General features: G+C 47.5%; 1 protein-coding gene across 2 annotated transcripts in view; it reads right to left on the bottom strand.

Annotated features, from left to right (window-relative positions):
* Window positions 1-17,241, bottom strand: part of FAM135B (family with sequence similarity 135 member B) — a 274,207-nt gene that overhangs the window by 84,829 nt on the left and 172,137 nt on the right. The window contains exons 4-5 of one of the 2 annotated variants that reach the window (XM_036089386.2): window positions 9,756-9,895; window positions 990-1,060 (exon numbers count right to left, since the gene is read on the bottom strand). In XM_036089386.2, coding sequence (XP_035945279.2) covers window positions 990-1,060; window positions 9,756-9,895 — 211 coding nt within the window. Of the gene's footprint in view, window positions 1-989; window positions 1,061-9,755; window positions 9,896-17,241 lie in introns of those variants that run through there. The other variant, XM_078071970.1, reaches the window with a different exon arrangement.

Genomic DNA, 17,241 nt, shown 5'->3' with positions numbered 1-17,241 from the left:
GGAAGCTTGCCTAATTAATGGGTAGATCCCCAAGGAATGTATAGGGACACCCCAAGAACAAAGGACCCAGTGAATCAGCCTCCACTGCATGAAGCTGCTTGCAACTAAATCTGCCCTTCATGACCCCTGCCCTCTGCCCCGCAATCTCCTCCCTCTTTACCATGCCTGACCCTGCAAGGTCCACACACCCCAGTGGAGAAGGAGGCAGGAACAAATATGAAGCCGCCCACCGCCCCGCGCCTGCACAGGGAGCTTCCTGAGCTGAGCTAGCCTGGAGCTGGGGGTGGTGGGTGCAGGCAGGGACGGGGGCAAAGAAGATGTCATAAACCAGATGAGAGAGTTTTGCTAATATCCCTGACTGGACTTATGAGCCCTGAAACAGGGGCTATCCTTTTCTGACCTGGTAGAACCTGCAGCTGACAGCTCGCCTGGAGGAGGAGAGGAGGCCCCAGAACAGGCTGAGAGGAAGCAGTTATGGGAAAGAAGAGCAACTGTCTCCTGCTTGTTTAATCAACAGGTGACATAAATGGATTTTCAATTTTCAGAGTTGAAACATAATAGCGGGCATTTAGTACAAAGATGAAGAATCCTGGCCGCATCTCCTTGGATTCAGGAAGAGCCTTGAGACCTGCCGCTTCGTAGGGTCATTAATTTAAAGACCTAATGAAAATAATACTGCACTGAAAAAATGAATGGAGGTGTCAGGGATGAGAAGGTGCCGGATAATGAAGGCAAGCAGGCAGGTTGTTTTCTGTGCACACAGCACGTGAGCACCCTGCCTAAAGTGCATGCCGTCTGCAGTGACCACGCGGACACGTCCAGCCCCGTGGCTCGGTGGGCTGTGGCAGTGGAGGACACTGCAGCTGCTCAGGAACCGGGCTTCTGAGCGATGTTCTGAGGTTCACGGCCATGAGCTTCCCTGGGGGGCAGGGAAGGGTTGGAGGAAGGAAGTCATAGGACCACGATTCAGAGACGTCAGGGACACTCACTGCTGTTCACTGTCGGTAAAGTGCAGATCCACCTTGAGCTGAAAATCGACTTCACTTAGTGCTTCTTCCACCTGCGAGAGAAACACAGTGCGAGGGATTTAGGGGTCAATCTGGCCCAAATAAAAAATGTGGCTGGTCTATTTCTCAAAGTTTAGGAAAAGCATCTTGCCACAAGGCTAATGTCCTTTATTCATGAAGCGGAATTCCCATGCACGTTCCACGGAATTCCAGTTGAAGGGGAGATCCGTGGGTATTACCAGGAAAACAGAAGAAAGGGATTTATGTAGTCAAACGTGGGGGAAAAGCCAATGTGCAAAAAAAAAAAAAAAAAAAAAAAGTTAATAAGGTTGCTATATCGCAGGACTTTTGAGAACCACATTTCCCCCAACAGATGTGATCTGGAATCCTTTTAGGCAGGAGGGAAGTGTTCCGTGGCACCTGCTCTGGGAAGGGGGGAGCTGTGAACTTGACCACAGGAAACCCCACTTGGCTAGTGATGGGATGATGCTGGAGGTGACATGGTCTCTACCCTCAGGCACGCCCGCCTGGTGGGCACCACTCTCCGGGAGTCCAGAGGAGGCTGCTGACGCTCAGGAAAGTGAAGTCACTCCCCAAGGTGGCTCAGGTTCCTAAGAAAGCAGATCTTTCATTTTTGTCTTGAGGTCCGTTACATTCAACCATTTACACTTCGAGACACTTTGGCATTTCCTGTCCTTTCCACAGCTGCTTTCATTCATAACTTTCCTGTTTTCATCAATTCGCAAAGGATTCTATTTGTTTCACCTGCCAGCTTCCCACATATATCTAAAAGATGGCACCCCCCGTTGTTCTTTTCCCACACTGAACCCCATCCCCCCACCTCCAGGAAGGTTGCTTGCAGACTACCAGATCCCACTGCCTCCCCTGCTCAGTGGAGAAACCCAGGGAAGCACTATGCTCCTGGGCCAGGACTCGGGCTCCTCCCCACGCCCAGGTTGGCCAGAGCCCTTCTCCCCTGCAACCCACAAAACCCTGGTTTCTAATTTCTGTCTCAGCATTCAATGCTTCCTATTATAATTGTTTCAGGTTCCTAACCTAGAAGCCAGTAAGCCAAATTGTTATCTGCAGACACATTTTGTTCAGTCCACGCAAAGCTGCAAGATGCAAATCACAAACCCCAAACGTTCAAAAATCAGGCAACTTCACATTTCTATTGCAAGTTTCCAGCTTCTATTAAAAAAAAAAAAAAATCCCTGGATCTGGCAACACAGGGCTGCCATCTAGAAGCTTTGTTTGGATCAGGGTCCCGGCATTCACTGACATTCGCCATTTGGCCTGTGGCTAAACCCCCCTGGCCATTTTCTTGCCTTGTGCCCACAGTAATCAGTCACCATTAAGGGAGAGAGTAGTCTTAATTCATTCTGGATCTCCAGCTCCCACAATAGAGCCTGCCACATAGAAAGTATTCATGTATCCTGAGGAATAAATAAAGCTCTTCACCACCCCCACTCCTTTTGGGTTTTGTTTCTTTGCAAAATGTCCTCATCCCACAGGGGTGGAAATCTCTTACCCAAAGGCATCTCTGGAAACACGTTCCTGGTTAAGCATAACTCAGGCAGAGACATATGGATGGAATTTATCTTTAGGTCCCCAGGGTTTTAAAATTTGTTCGAAAAAGAAAAAAGCATTTAAAAGTTAACATTTTGCTGGATCCAAGTGCTATGAATAACTTCCGCTTCTAGCTTTGTTTTGCATAATCACAAACCTTGCTTCGTACACACAACCCAAGCAACGGAGCCTCTTGCCACCCGTTCCTAGGAAGTGAGATTGGCAAAGCAAGCCCGCCTAACCACCTCCTGAGCATGCTGGCTAGCAAAAATTCACTGTGCGCTCCAGTTTTAAACTTGCTGCAATTCCTTTGGAACCAGGAGAGGAATCCTGGGCCAGGATGAGCTGTGGCTAGATTGAGCCTGGCTATGCCTTTAGTGATGTCTCAATAATTTAATTCCAAGAGGCTCCAGAATGAAGTCACTGGCTTCTTTAACCACTGATTTCACCGTTGGCTGTTGGCTGCCTTCCCCGCCCTCCAGAAACACACACACACACACACACACACACACACACTCGTACATGGGTACATGCAGAAGGGTACACACACATGCACACATTTGCACATGCATGCGTGCATACACACTTGTAGGCATGCTCTTCCATTGCTCTGTCCTACTTGGTTAAAGACATCACCTCCCTTTCAGAGTCGATGTTTAACACCAGGAAGCCATGTAGTGTTGCCATGGATGTAGTAACAGTAACTAGATTTGCAGAGGAGCTCCTGGGTAGCAGTCCACTGCTCATTCTCTCTTATTGTGTGTGGAGAAGACTGTGAATTCAGAAATATTGTCCCCATTCACAAATAAGGACATTGAGGCTCAGTGTAGTACCATGTTCCCAATTCAACTTTCCCAAGGTCAACTTGTGAGTGAATCCCACAGCCTAGATTCGGTCAAGGGTTCGTCTGCTTCTTTGGCCTTTTTGCGTGTTGGGTTGTGCATTCTCTCCCTGGTTGGTTTCGACACCCCTCATAATGGTGACTCTCACTTCTTCCCCTCCATTCTTAGCTTCTCTCCTGAGCTACATCACAGCCGGGTAGGAAAGGTAACATTGGAAAACAATCTACATGGGTGCCATTCTTGGCTCTACCCTGGGCCAATCAACCTCTCTAACTCGGTTTTCTCATCTGGAAGACGAGGGTAAAATATTACCCTTATTCCTTAGACAGCACTGCTATTGTGTGACTAAGAAAAAACACATAAAGGGCTGAACAAGTGTATGAACAAAGACCATTCTCAACAAATATTAGTTATTGTTGTTATTTCTAAATTCCCGTGGGCCTGCTCCCCCCCCCCCAAGGACCCTCCGTGCACCGACTCCACATGGCGGGCCTGCATACTGCTCGTAAACACAGGTGCCCTGGTCAGACTGCCTGGGTTCAAATCTCAGCTCTACCACTTCCTAGCAGCATGACTTTGCACAAATTACTTACTTTCTCCACATCTCTGCATCCTCATCTGTAATACACATCACAGTACTGGAGTGATGATTCGATGAGATCTCCCAAGAAAAGCACTCAGCACAATGCCTGACACACAACACACACCTAATAAACACAAGGTGCTATTCGTGTTAAGATCATGTGGCTGTTATAATAACTCAACCTGAATTCCTATCACTCCCCCAAAAGAAATGTGTCTTCTCCTAACTACCCTGGGCTGTCAATGGACCCCAAGCCCATTTCATGGCCAAACCATATAGTCAACTCCCACTGAACTTTCTTGAGTATAGGACGTGCTGTATCCCCTATGCTTAACCTGAGCCCAGGTCTATGGGCTGTGCTCGGCTGAAACACAGCTCACTCTTTCCACCCATCCCCACTGTGGTTGCCTCTGCCATGGCGCTCACCAGCACTCACATGGACCAGAGCACTCCCTCCACGCTCTGGAGCTTTGGGCCCCACTTTCCTTATTTCTGCCAGATGGACCTTTCCAAATCCCAGCTCCCCTCCTCCTGACTCCTGAGGGCACCTCCTTCTTTCAGAACAGGTAAGCATGTGGTGTTTAGCAGGGCATGCCCGGGGCTGCGTGTTGAGTCTTAACTCTCCTGTCCAGCACCCACCCGCCCCCCCGTGCCACCTCTGCCCCATTGCAAGTGAAGCTTTCTTCCCCAGATCTGCCATCTATGTCACTGCTTTTCCCTGCCCTCAATACGCTACCCTTGCTCTTGAAAGCTCATCATAGCCTCCTGTGGAAATTCCATGCATTCTGTAAAAACTCGAAACTCTGAATCAACTCTCTCTGCCTGGCTCACTAGGTCTGGGATGGGCTCAAGAATCCGCATTTTTTAGTCACCATACTGTACATCATTAGTTTTTGATGTAGTGTTCCATGATTCATTATTTGTGTATAACCCCCAGTGCTCATTACAACACGTGCCCTCCTTAATCACCGGGCTAACCTATCCCCCCACCCCCATCCCCTCTGAAACTCTCAGTTTATTTCCCAGAGTCCATAGTCTCTCATGGTTCATCTCCCCCTCTGTTGTCCCCCCCTTCAGTTTTCCCTTCCTTCCCCTAATGTCCTCTGTGCTATACCTTATGTTCCACATATGAGTGATATCAAATGATAATTGTCTTTCTCTGCTTGACTTATTTCACTTAGCATAATCTCCTCCAGCCCCATCCATGTTGATGTAAAAGTTGGGTATTCATCCTTTCCGATGGCTGAGTAATATTCCATTGTATATATGGACCACATCTTCTTTATCCAGTCATCTATTGATGAACATCTCGACTCCTTCCATAGTCTGGCTATTGTGGACATTGCTGCTATGAACGTTGGGGTGCATATGGCCCTTCTTTTCACTACATCTGTGTCTTTGGGGTAAATACCCAGGAGTGCAATTGCTGTACTGTATGGTGACTAATATAATAAAAAAAATCTCCATTTCAAATAAAGCAGATACATATCAGTATTAAGAAAGCAATGAGCTCAACCTAATGTTGGAGATCTTACACTGACCTTCACTCCCTAGTAAGTTATTACCACAGAAGGATCACTACACGAAAGACTTAATAAAGGGCCACATATGAACACTGGGTTTGGTTATTAATGTACTGAATTATGTTTTTATTGTAATTCTTTCTTCTTTACTCCTCTATGCTTAAGGGATCTGCTCATATAAATGACTGCAGGATAAATAAAGCTGACAAACACACACACACACACACACACACACACACACACACAAGAATCTGCATTTTGAACAAGTATGCCAGGGTTCTGTGATGTGGATACAACAAAGAATCACATTTTGAGAAATACTTTCCTTTTTTAAGCCTATAAAAATGCAACCTTGTTGATAAAGACTTTTTGATGTAATCTACTCCTCTTCCTCCTCAGGGCACTAAGCATCTTGCTGTTAAGAACTGTCGTCTTTTCCGAGGCTGCTGGGAAGCTCGGTGCTGAACGTGCCGGCTGCCATTGGCAACATCCAACACCGTGTTTGTGTATTTTGGTCTATGACATTCATCCCGGGCTTCCAGGCTTTTCCGCCCCCTTTTTGTGTTTTCCCTATACTCTGGCTAACTCTATTGTTGTTGTTTTTTCCTTTTACCATTCTATGCATTTTGTCAGCCTTCCCAAATCCTCTGATTGATTACACAGAGTGTATGTAAATAAAACAGTCATCCTACTTTCACACTCACTCTTCGCAACCATCATGAAAACAGCCCATCTTGTGCCTTGAGCTGGGATGGCTTCATGGTCATGTCTTGCTGACCCGTGCCCTCATAGTGCGGACACAATCCTCATGTCTGCATTTCCCGTAGCATGTGCACCAGTATGCTTGACGTGTAGCCATCATGTAAGGGTCTGTTGTTCACCATGATGGGCTGTGTGCACGCGGGAACATGAACTCTGGCCAAGTGGCTATAGGCAGTGTTTTGGTTGTCAAACACAGACAGATATGCACGGGAAAAGAGCTAATGCATCCATTCTCGATATATAATGTTTATGGACATATCCAACTAACTTTAATTGTCACTGACTTGGGTATAATGATTAACTGTAGCATTGTTTGCTGCTGTCTGGATTACCCCAGCACTGTAGCAAACTATTGGCTTGTAGAGATGAGTGACTCAGTAGAGGGAGGAAGCAATATGTATTGTCACAGGGACTCCCTGTTCAACCTCAAAACCGAGGCTTGTTACAACCTCACATGAGCTGAACTTGGGTGTTAGGAAAGGGCTATAGACTGCTGGGGTGGGAGCACGTGGTAAATTCAGATGAAAGATGACCAAGACACCTGAGCAATGTCCAAACCCAGCCTCCTAATACAGCTGCTGCCCGGAAGGGCTCTGAGATCAACATGCCAAAGGATGATGGTCCATGAGAGGTAAACTGATGTTCTCTTGCCATAATCTGGATGAGCCAAGTGTGAGCGCACAGCCTAATTTGGAATTCCTTAACACTCAAAATAACCTCAGCGCTCTCTTCCTAAACTGGGCCCAAGAAGGAAGCAGATGATAAGCACTCAAAATGAAGAATGTGTGCAGTTCAGGGAAGGGATGATTCACAAGAGTGTGGGGAGGGTTTATGGAAAGCCATAGATGAGGGCCATGCATCAGGGCTGGTCACCGCAGGATGTCCAGGCCACCCTGGACCAGGAAACAAAGGCCGAGGGAATGGTTATCAGAACTGGAGAGAAAGCTACATGGAGTGAGCCCCCTGACCTGAGCTGAGACCGTGGCTAAATGTTTAACAAGCGGCTCTCAGAAGGAAAATTAAAAACTCTGATTTGTAGCATTGCCGATTTCTCTGGTGCAAATATTTCCACCACAACTGATTTCCAGCTACCCATGTGACATCGCTGAATGGGGAGGTGGAAAGAGACGTGTCCCTCTGGCTCTCACAAGCCAGGCCCCGGCACACTGGACAAGCAGCCCTCCCCGACCCAGCATGGAAGGAGCCTGGGGAGTGAATAGTCTGGCTCCACTCTCCTCCCTTCCTCCAGTCACCGCTAGGCCTCTCACAAGCTGAACCCAAACAGAAACCAGAAGGTAAGGATACTACTGAGCAATGCCTACAATCAGCAACGGGGTCCAAAGCAGGTGGGGAAGGTAGAGAGGGGGGCGATGCGCCAGCCATCCGGAGACAGCGGGCACAGCTCAGAGCAGCTGTTTGGGTCTCTTCGATTTCAATTACAGATACAGTGTTCATGGTCACTGTGATGGCACAAGGAAGACGGGGCTCAGGGCACCTGGAGGCTAACAGGGCACACTGGGGATATTCATTTCTGTTTGGAAAGAAAGGGGTTACAAAGCCCCCGAAAGGAGGGATTCCAAATTCAGTTGGTTCATTCGCCAACTGAGTCATCTGCTCACCCTAGCTGGGGGTCTCCGACGGCGTGTACTCTGGCGGACACTGGTGTTACAGACAGACAGGGGAGACTCCAGCCCTGAGAAGCTCACAGGCTGGGTGGGGGTGAGGGGCAAAATCTAAGATAAACATCGTGCCCTTCCACCTTTCTGACCAAATCAATGGCTCCCTATCACCCAAGAATAATCTCCGCCTTCCCTCCCGTGGCCCGCAACACAAGTCTGGCCCCACCCACCTCTCCAGCTTCACCTCCTGCTTCTTCCCTCCACTCACTGTGCAAGTCACCTTGGCTTTATCGCTTTTACTGGGACACATCAACCTCATTCCCACCTCAGGGCCTTTGTCCTTGCTGTGCCCTCCCCCACGATGCCGTCTCCCTGAGCTCCTGGCATGCCTGGCTCCTTGGCATTGGGGTCTCAGCTCAATGTTGACTTCTCAGGGAGGCCTCCCCTGCCTGTCCCTTGTCCTCCAGGGAATAAGCTCCATCCGGTGAGAAGGTTGTGTAGGAGCTGAGCTCTGGGCATTCGTGAAGCAGCCGAGGTCTTGCTGAGTGGGCCTGCCATGCATTCTCTTCCATGTGGGGTCCAGGTAGCCTCACAGGAACTCCAACAGGGGTACCAGCTCCCACTCTTGCGCCCTTGTGGGTGCATCTTATAGACGAGTAAGCTGAGCATTAGCAGTGCAAGGCTCAGGGGTGGGATGTACAGGATTTATTTATTTGACTTCACTGTAATGTACTGATCTAATGGTAAAATATAAGCCCCAAGACACCAGGGATATTTTCTTGTTCTATCTTTAGCGCATAGTAGGTCCTAGTCGGTACTCTATAAATCTCTGATGGATGGACGGATTGATGAATGAAGAATGAGTTCTTCACCTCCAGCCACACAGTGGAACCTGGTTACCACCTAGACTGTGAAAGACGTGGACGGAAAGCCATGAGGCACGAGAAGGGGAAGAAGTCACCTGGCCAGCAGGAGCTGTTCCACACACCACTCAGGGAATGGGAGTAGGGGACATGCTTCTAATCTGACTTTCCTAAAATGGGAATACACTTCCACATCATTGAAGGTATTCTAGCAGGAAATGAGCAGCCGGCTGTGGCAATGGGGATCGGAGGTGGGACTGGGCAAGTGGGAGCAAGGGCTTAGACTTCAGGTATTCCTTTGAAATGTGTTCATCTGAGGAAAAGAGAATTTTTGATCAAGTTTCCCACAAATGGAATGAGATCCCCAAGGTTTATGGGCTTTTCCTCACGCATGGGGTGCCATTTCTATTTCTCTTCATCTGAGGGACTCTTAGTTCGTGCGTCTCAAAGCCAGCTCCTTGGTGGAACCATCGATGTCCCCCACAGAGCTCATCTCTCCATCCTTGGGGCCCTTTGTTTATTTGTAAATGCAGCCAGCATCGTGCACGTCACCCACCAGGGTGGTGCTTTCTATACCTATGTTCCTACTGAATTCCCAATCCCTCGAGGGTAGAGTTCCTGCCGCCTTCTGCAGCTTTGTCCCCCATCCAAGGGCCCAACACAGAGCCCTGCACAAAGCAAATACCCAGTAGGTGTCTGCTGACTGACTGCCTGACAGGGCCCCAGAACTGAGGAGCAAACGGGCACATGAAGAAGGAATAAAAGCATCAGTCAGGTAGCTAATGGAAACTGCTCGGAACATGGCAGGAGGAAGCATATGAATGAAAGAATAAGTACAAAAAAGAATAAATAAGTAAGTGCGTGGGTTCTCTAAAGTCATGAATCCCTGCCGGGCTTTAGAGCAAATCTCTGGCTTCTCCTTCACTTACCATTTACCCAGCAACAGATACAAAAGTACTTGTGGCTGTAGCAGATTGCATGACTTACCCTTTCTCCATCTAAGAGCAAATGAGCCCGGAAGATGACGGCGTCATTTATGGGGACCTCTTCGTTCCTGTATAAGATCTGAAAGACCCGGCTGTGCACGGCGTTCTCACGGGCGCAGGCTGAGTGCAGGCTGCTGCTGTCTGCAAAACAAGAACCGGGAGGAGCCCATGAACTCCAGGCCTGCCCTGTCCCTGCAGCCTCCTCTGCTGTCAGTCCAGCTCAAGGAAGGTCACGGCCCCCAAATGCACTGTGGTGTCCGAAGATTAAAACCATAGAAGAATGGCATCCCATCCTATAAAGACTGCTGTTGAGGGAACGGGGCTGGCATCTTGGAAGAACCTTATGGATCCCTTACACACCACATGATCTGATCTTGTCATGTAGTGCTCCTCGGCTAGAAATTGGTGTCTGCTAAATTGCTCAACTGCTCACATGTGCCCTCCTCTGTGAGCCCTTCCGTAATCCTCCTCTCCTGAAATCAGGAGGGAAGAGAACAGAGAAATAAGGACAGAAACTTCTTTTCCTTCTCCAAGGACTTCTTAGTGCCCATAGAATCTCTCTCCTGAAAATGTCATTCACATAACATGTATGATGCGGAAAACACTGTCTTGAATTTTAGATTAAGTGAATTCAAATGGCATTAGACATCAAGTTTTCAAAGGAACTTGTTCGACTCAGTGTCTTCCAAAGCATTCTAAATACACCCTAATCCCTAAACTTTGCAAGTTGAGTTCAACTTCAGGAAGACACATCTATTTGATGATGAAGAGAGACGTGACTGCATCCGCTGACCAGAGTTATGGAAAGCAAACAGGTGGATTTCTCAGAGCCACTTAACACATGAACTGCACCCTAAGGAAAATATAAAAACATTCTCAAATAAATAAGGCTAATATTTCTCTAATATAAGGCAATGATTACCTATTCATAAAATGACCAGCCATGTGGTACTTTACAGCTTCCAATATGCTTTCATGTACGTTACTTTTCCTTAATCTTTCCAGGAAATTGCTAAGGAAGATTTTACCACAGATGAAGAGAGCACAGCTCAAAGGAAAAGAGGCAGGAGTCTTGGTATTTGTTATGTGATGAGGCATCGTGTGGCTTCATCATCACATCTATCTATTTAACAACCAAGAAGTCTCAGGTGATTGACTAAAATACATCCATCTCCTAGCAAAATGTAGGTCCTCTATAAATCACTACAGAAAGAATGAAATAGCATGTTTGCAAAGAAAGCCCAGAAAATAACAGGAAAAAACCAGTGCAACCAGCAAAGAAAAACAGCTCAAGTGCAGTGTGCATTGTCCTCAGATAGCTTGAAGAATCCCAGGGAAACAGGAAGAAAGGGTCACTCTCAGCCCCCAATGCAGAGTGACGTGCAAGCCAACACCTGCCTTGTAGCTTCAGCAGACGGAAGAAAAACATGTAAAATCCCAGGTGATTACCAAGGCTGCTCAGAGGTGCCTGCTCTAATTTGCACTTTGTCATGAAGGAAACAGACTTGCCAGGCTAATGCAGACCTATTTAGACCCGCTGGATTCAAAGTGATGTGGCCTTTAAATAGAAGTGATCCTTGTGTGCAAATGCCTCTCTGTTTTTATTTGCTGCACCAGCCCTCTCTCTATCACTGTCAAGGCCTAGTTGATCTATCAGCCAGCCCAACACCGTGGCAGAGGATGGATGGGGTAAAGACTCTGAAGGTCAGAGCAGCACTGAGCCGTCTAGTACCAGGAGGGACAACCAGCAAAACAGTTCAATCACCAGCCTTTTTGGGCAAGTGACATCACCCCTTATAACCAAAGCTTTCCACATGAAAAATGGGCATATCCACCCTGACTCCTGAGATCTGTATAGACATAAGGAGCATAAGATAAATCAAGATCCTAAGACCAGGCACATACTGGGTGTGCAATATGCAGTAGGATGACTCTAATTATGCTTAGAAAAAAGTCTGAGCATTTTCTGTTGAATACAGTTCCACTGGCCACATTTCTTTTTAAGATTTTTAAAATTTATTTGAGAGAGAGAGAGAGCATGCATGTGAGCAGGGGGAGGGTCAGAGAAAGAGAGAGAATTTCGAGCGGACTCCCCACTGACCACAGAGACTGACCTGGGGTTCGATCTCATGACCCCAAGATCATGACCTGAGCTAACATCAAGAGTCGGACGCTTAACCAACTGAGCCACCCAGGCATTGCCCACTGGCCACATTTCTATGGCAGATTAAACTCTTCTGACTTTGAGAAGATTGACAAACTAGACCATAGGACTCAATGATATTTACAGATCACCAAATCCCAAAATGCCCCCATTAGGCCCAGGATGAGGCATTTCTTATGCCCTAGGGGACTTCCTGTGTCATTTTCTTATCACTATTAAGTAGGGCATAAAACAGGTGTTTTCTTACAAGGGAAGGCTCGCTGATCACGGCCACCGTCTGGGACTGTGGGCATCACTGAGACAGTGCCTGTCTCCTTCGTTCCCACCGGGGTTCTTGCCTCAACAATGACAACGCACACTCTGATACCTTGCCCATTATCTTGGCTCCCTCTTCCCGACATTCTGCAGGAAATGTGACTTTCTTCTCCTTGGCAAGGCCTCTTCCTGGAATTTCTGGTACTGGCTCTCCAGCTCATTTTATGGAGCCCTCCTTGGCAAAGAGAAGGCGCTTACTCCAGCTCACCCTCCTTGTATGCACCAGGCACTGGGCACCCAGAGTTGGGGAATGTGCATGCTCTCTCCACCCTTAAAGACCTTGGGGATATTCGAGATGCTGCCCTTACTTAGCTGTGGGGTAAAGAGCCACATCTCTCTTTAGAATGCTTTTACTTGTTTGGTAACCAGATTTCTACTCAAGTGGTCCAAGGAGAAGGTGTAGACTAGAGTCTCCCCAAATATCTGTCTGCTTCCGTGGGTGCCAGGGTTGTACCACGCATAAGTATCTGAAAGGACAGCTGGAACTTCAAGGGCAAACGAAGTAGTGGAAAGAAGGTAGGAGAAGGAAGAAAAAGGAATGGAAAAGAAAAGGAGAGGTGAGGAGCAGGGGAAAGAGAATAGGGCAGAGGCAGAGGGACTCCTCCATGGCTCCCACCAATCAAGGAGTGAGTTTCAAACAGCTTAATCTGGAATTTCAGGCCAGAAGGCAAGAGTGAAAAAAACTTTTAGGTTCTGCTGAGTTCCCTCCCCCTGCCCCCCACCCCGCCCACAAATGAGTGATATCAACAATCTGCGTATATACGTTATCTCTAAATGTCTACAACCTGGAGGATGACCTTCCCTCCGCTGGGAGACCCCACCAGCCCCAGGGGCCTCTGTGAGTGTAGATCACAGAATGTAGGTGCTGTTCATCTGACATGGACCCTCTGCCCCAGAGTACAAGCCTGCAGCACTCTCATGGGCATTTACTTGTGGAATGAATCCCACTCCAATTCCAAGAACATGGCCTTGGCTCTGCTTGCACATAGGAGCTCCCCAGATGATCAGGTTTGTACTCAACAGTCAAAACTCTGGGAGACTCCTTCCAACCCTCCAGGCCTGGAGACAGCTGGGTGAGATGTGGACTCTTGACCAAAGAAGATGCTGAGAAGCTATCACTGAATTTCTTCAAATGGAGCCCATATTCCGATGTGAGAATCCTCCAACATGTCAGAGCTCATAGAAGTGGAAAAGCCAAGTTAGATTAAGAGCAACTCAAGGTCAGGACCTTGGCTTTCTTATCATTTAACACGGGACTTCTTTCTCACTCTCTCTCTCTCTCTCTCTCTTGCTCACTCTCTCTTGCTCGGTCTCTAATAAATAAATAAAATCTTTTAAAAAGGGGTGGGAGGGCGCCTGGGTGGCTCCGTAGGTTAAGCATCTACCTTCGGTTCAGGTCATGATCCCAGGGTGCACTGTTTCTCTAGAGAATGACCAGAGTGACTTCCCATATCACTTAAGTGTTTTCTGGCTGGTAGGACCAGGGAACACTCATTGTCAAGCTTAGAGAGGTATGACATGCCCTTCTGTGATTCCACCAAAGCTGCTAGTTTCCTTGGAAACCCTGTCACAAGAGTATAAGAGTACAAGTAAAACAAGTAAAACACAGGGGAAGTATAACCCCTGGGAGCACACAGCCAAGGCATTGATGAGTCTTTCTGGAGTTTGGAAGTGGGGAGACCCACTGGACTGGGACAGACTTTCCCCAACCAAAGAGGTGTAAACATACTGAATGGATAAGGCACTACCCTTTCCCAGAAATAAAGGTAGCTTGAGGAAAGCTGGACCCGAGGATGATGACTCTGGATGTTCACAGTGGCCCAAGGATTCATGAGTAGAAGGGTTGGTTTGGTCACATTACGAGCTGGAAAGTTCTGTGGATCCATCTAACTTGGCACAAAGGTTGTGTTCTGAATAGCAATGGCTGAACATGTAAATGTCACCTAAAAAGTGATCATCAGAAGTCCTGAGGCAGGGCCCCCAAGCCCTATGCAGACGCCTGGACCAGCAAGGAGCTCACCATTGAGGCTACAAGCTTCTTGGCACTCTAAAGAACCCCCTTCAACAGAACACCCATATCCCATGAGAAGCCCCAGTAGTAAGAGACCGATCAGACCCAGTTCCTTCCTAGCCTGGCTTTCAAAACAGGACCTCAATTCATCGTGTAAGTCTGGAACTCCTCAGCCAATGTGAGATGGGGGAAGCATTTCTGCTAATAGAACATTCAGATACAAAAGCACTTCTGTGAAATGTCTGAAGAGATGTGAATGTACTTGGAACTTCAATTTTTGAAGCACATCATATTGGTGACAATAAAAGGCTATATTTTAGTTGTCATTTGTGTTGCCATTTGAAAAAATAGAAACGTTTTCCTTGCTTTCTACTTAAAATATGGGATGTCCATGGAATATTAATGTGTTGCTTTAATGAACAAGGATATGAGTTTCTGCCTTACCCATAATCCCAGATTAGTATGTTTTTGTGTTTTTTGCTATAAAACATGTTCACGTATTCATTAAATTCTTATTAATCACCTGCTATGTGTCAGGTCCTATGCAAGACAGTGGAATTCAGAAATGGACAATCAGAGTTCCTTTTGGGGTGTATCCATCTTGCACATCTGTCCGTGGAGCAGGGAATGGGTAATCCCTTTGTTGTTCATTTCCACAGACATCTCCTTGTCTGAATGCATTTCTCATCTCTCCAGATACACTGCATTATCTTATATGGCCTATTCAGCCAATTTGAACTGAGGTGGCGAGTTACGTACAACCAACTGGGTTTGAGCACAGACGTTATTTATTAACTACATGGCTTGGAAACATCACTTCTCTGTAGGGTATAATAAATACCAAAATTGTTCACCCATTGTGAATTGCTCCATAGACGCTGGCCTGGGATTGGTTTGAGTTCTAGCTACTTTATACCCCTTATCTCACTTGACCTTAGATATGAGAGTCTTCATTTTACTCACAAGGAAGCTCAGGATCACAGCAGTTAAGTTACATCCTCAGCACCAAATATAGTAGATGGTACATCGGGGACTCCGAATCTTGTGCTTTTGTTGCATTCTTTCGTCCTAAGTTTGTTTATTCACTCATGTGTTATTTAACTAAACAACCACACAGGCAATATGGTGTACATAACACCAGTCGCTGGTGATGGTACAACAATGACAAGGGATATTCTCCAACATTTAGTCCAACATTTCCCAACTTCGTTCTCTCCTCGCTGGACTTGCTACTCCACCACTTCTGTTTTGCGGAAGAGGTGATGTCCTGGAATGATGGAACAGTGGGCTGTGCATACTATAGTCACTCGGATATTCACGGAATCCATCCATGACGTCATTACTAATGAGTGCAGGGTGAAGGGGGTTGGTGCTCAGAAGTTTCTGAATGCCAGCAATAGTTCCAACACCCAGGATATCGGACTCCTAGCCTCCTCCGCATGAAGAATCAAGCTACGCAGCAGACACCATGGCCTGGCAGAAATTCATGTTTATAGAAACTAAACCAATGAATGCAGAAAAAAACACCACTTAACCTACTGAAAATGAACAAGGGCTGCTGCTGCAATTCAGCAGTGAGCCTTCTCCCATCTACACTAAGCAGCCTTAATTACTTAATTATAACCATGGCGACCTACCTATTAGAGGGAGCCCGGTAAGGACAGCACTTGATAATACTCTGCTAGCCAATAACATGCACGGCTATGTAATCTCAAATGTAAAAGGCCAGCATGACGCCTCTAATATACTCCAGTGGCCCACCCGGCCTCCTGCAGTTCTGTCCTAACCACCCAGCCAACCCAGGCGCTTCCACGTGCATGTCAATGGCAGAGTCCAGTATACAACCTCCTGCTTTTGGAAGAACAAGAAATGGATCTGAGTGAAACGCCACGCATTTGCCCGGGGCTCTGGCATTTGTCCACTGTGTTCCTGTGAACAAGGAACTTACCCAGGTGTGAGCCTCAGTTTCCTCCCCTGTGAACTGGGGATGAGAGAGAACTCCCGTTCTAGGGCTGGAGGGGTTGAACAAGATGACCTGTGGGAGCACCCGGCACATGGGGGTGGCACGTCACAGGTGCAGCTCCGTGGACAGCAGGGTGTCACCGATGTGACTGTAAACAGGACCCACAACAGAATTCCACCAGCTACTAGTGAAACTCTCAGGGGAAGTGCGAGGGGAATCCTCAAGTGCCCCTCAGCTCTGGGGAGACAACGGGCTTGGACCAGAGCAGGGGATATTGCTTGCAAGGATGGAGGAGCATGGAGAATCTCCCTGCTTTCTAGCTGGGAGATTTCAGGTGAATTTTAACTCCCCCAGCCTCAGTTCGGAGGAAAAATAACAATAACCATGGCTCTTTTTTGCTTGGCCACCTCGCTTCCCCCTCGATCCCATGGGATGTCTCCTCCTGCACCTCCCGCCTCTCTGCATTGTAGACCCCCATCAGGGTCTTGGACCCACGTCTGTTCTCCTTTATGGGGTCTTCTCTCTCCCCAGGGGACCCGAGCCACTTCCAACACTTTATATCCCACTCTCTCCTGCGTGGGTGCGCACCATCCCTCTGCCTTGCACCATTATGGCTTTGATGTCCGATACACACCCTAAACTTACATGCCCAAGACAGAACCTCTGCTCTCGTTTCCCAAACGTGCTTCTCCCCCAGTCTCTTACCCACAGTAGGACAATGCTTCTCCCTCACCCGCTTAGCCACTCATCTGCAAATCCTGCACATTCACATTCAAAACGTGGTTCTGATTAATCCTTTCTCTGTCGTTTTAGGATTTTCTCTCAATATTGAGCATGTTTCTACTATTACCATGCTTGAGTATGTTAATGTAAAATATAAACTGGGCATCATCACCCCTCGTGGCACTCAGAATAAAATCTAAATTCACTGGTCCTAAGTGATTGGTGTGGATGCTGCAGTCAAGGCGAGGGCTGAGCACAGCCGGCGCTTCGGGCAGTGTCCCGGCCGGGCGAACATTACAGAATGCACGGCT

The sequence above is a fragment of the Halichoerus grypus genome, chromosome 5 (genome assembly GCF_964656455.1).
Source record: "Halichoerus grypus chromosome 5, mHalGry1.hap1.1, whole genome shotgun sequence".
Taxonomy (NCBI): domain Eukaryota; kingdom Metazoa; phylum Chordata; class Mammalia; order Carnivora; family Phocidae; genus Halichoerus; species Halichoerus grypus.
This window is presented reverse-complemented; position numbering and strand designations above follow the sequence as displayed.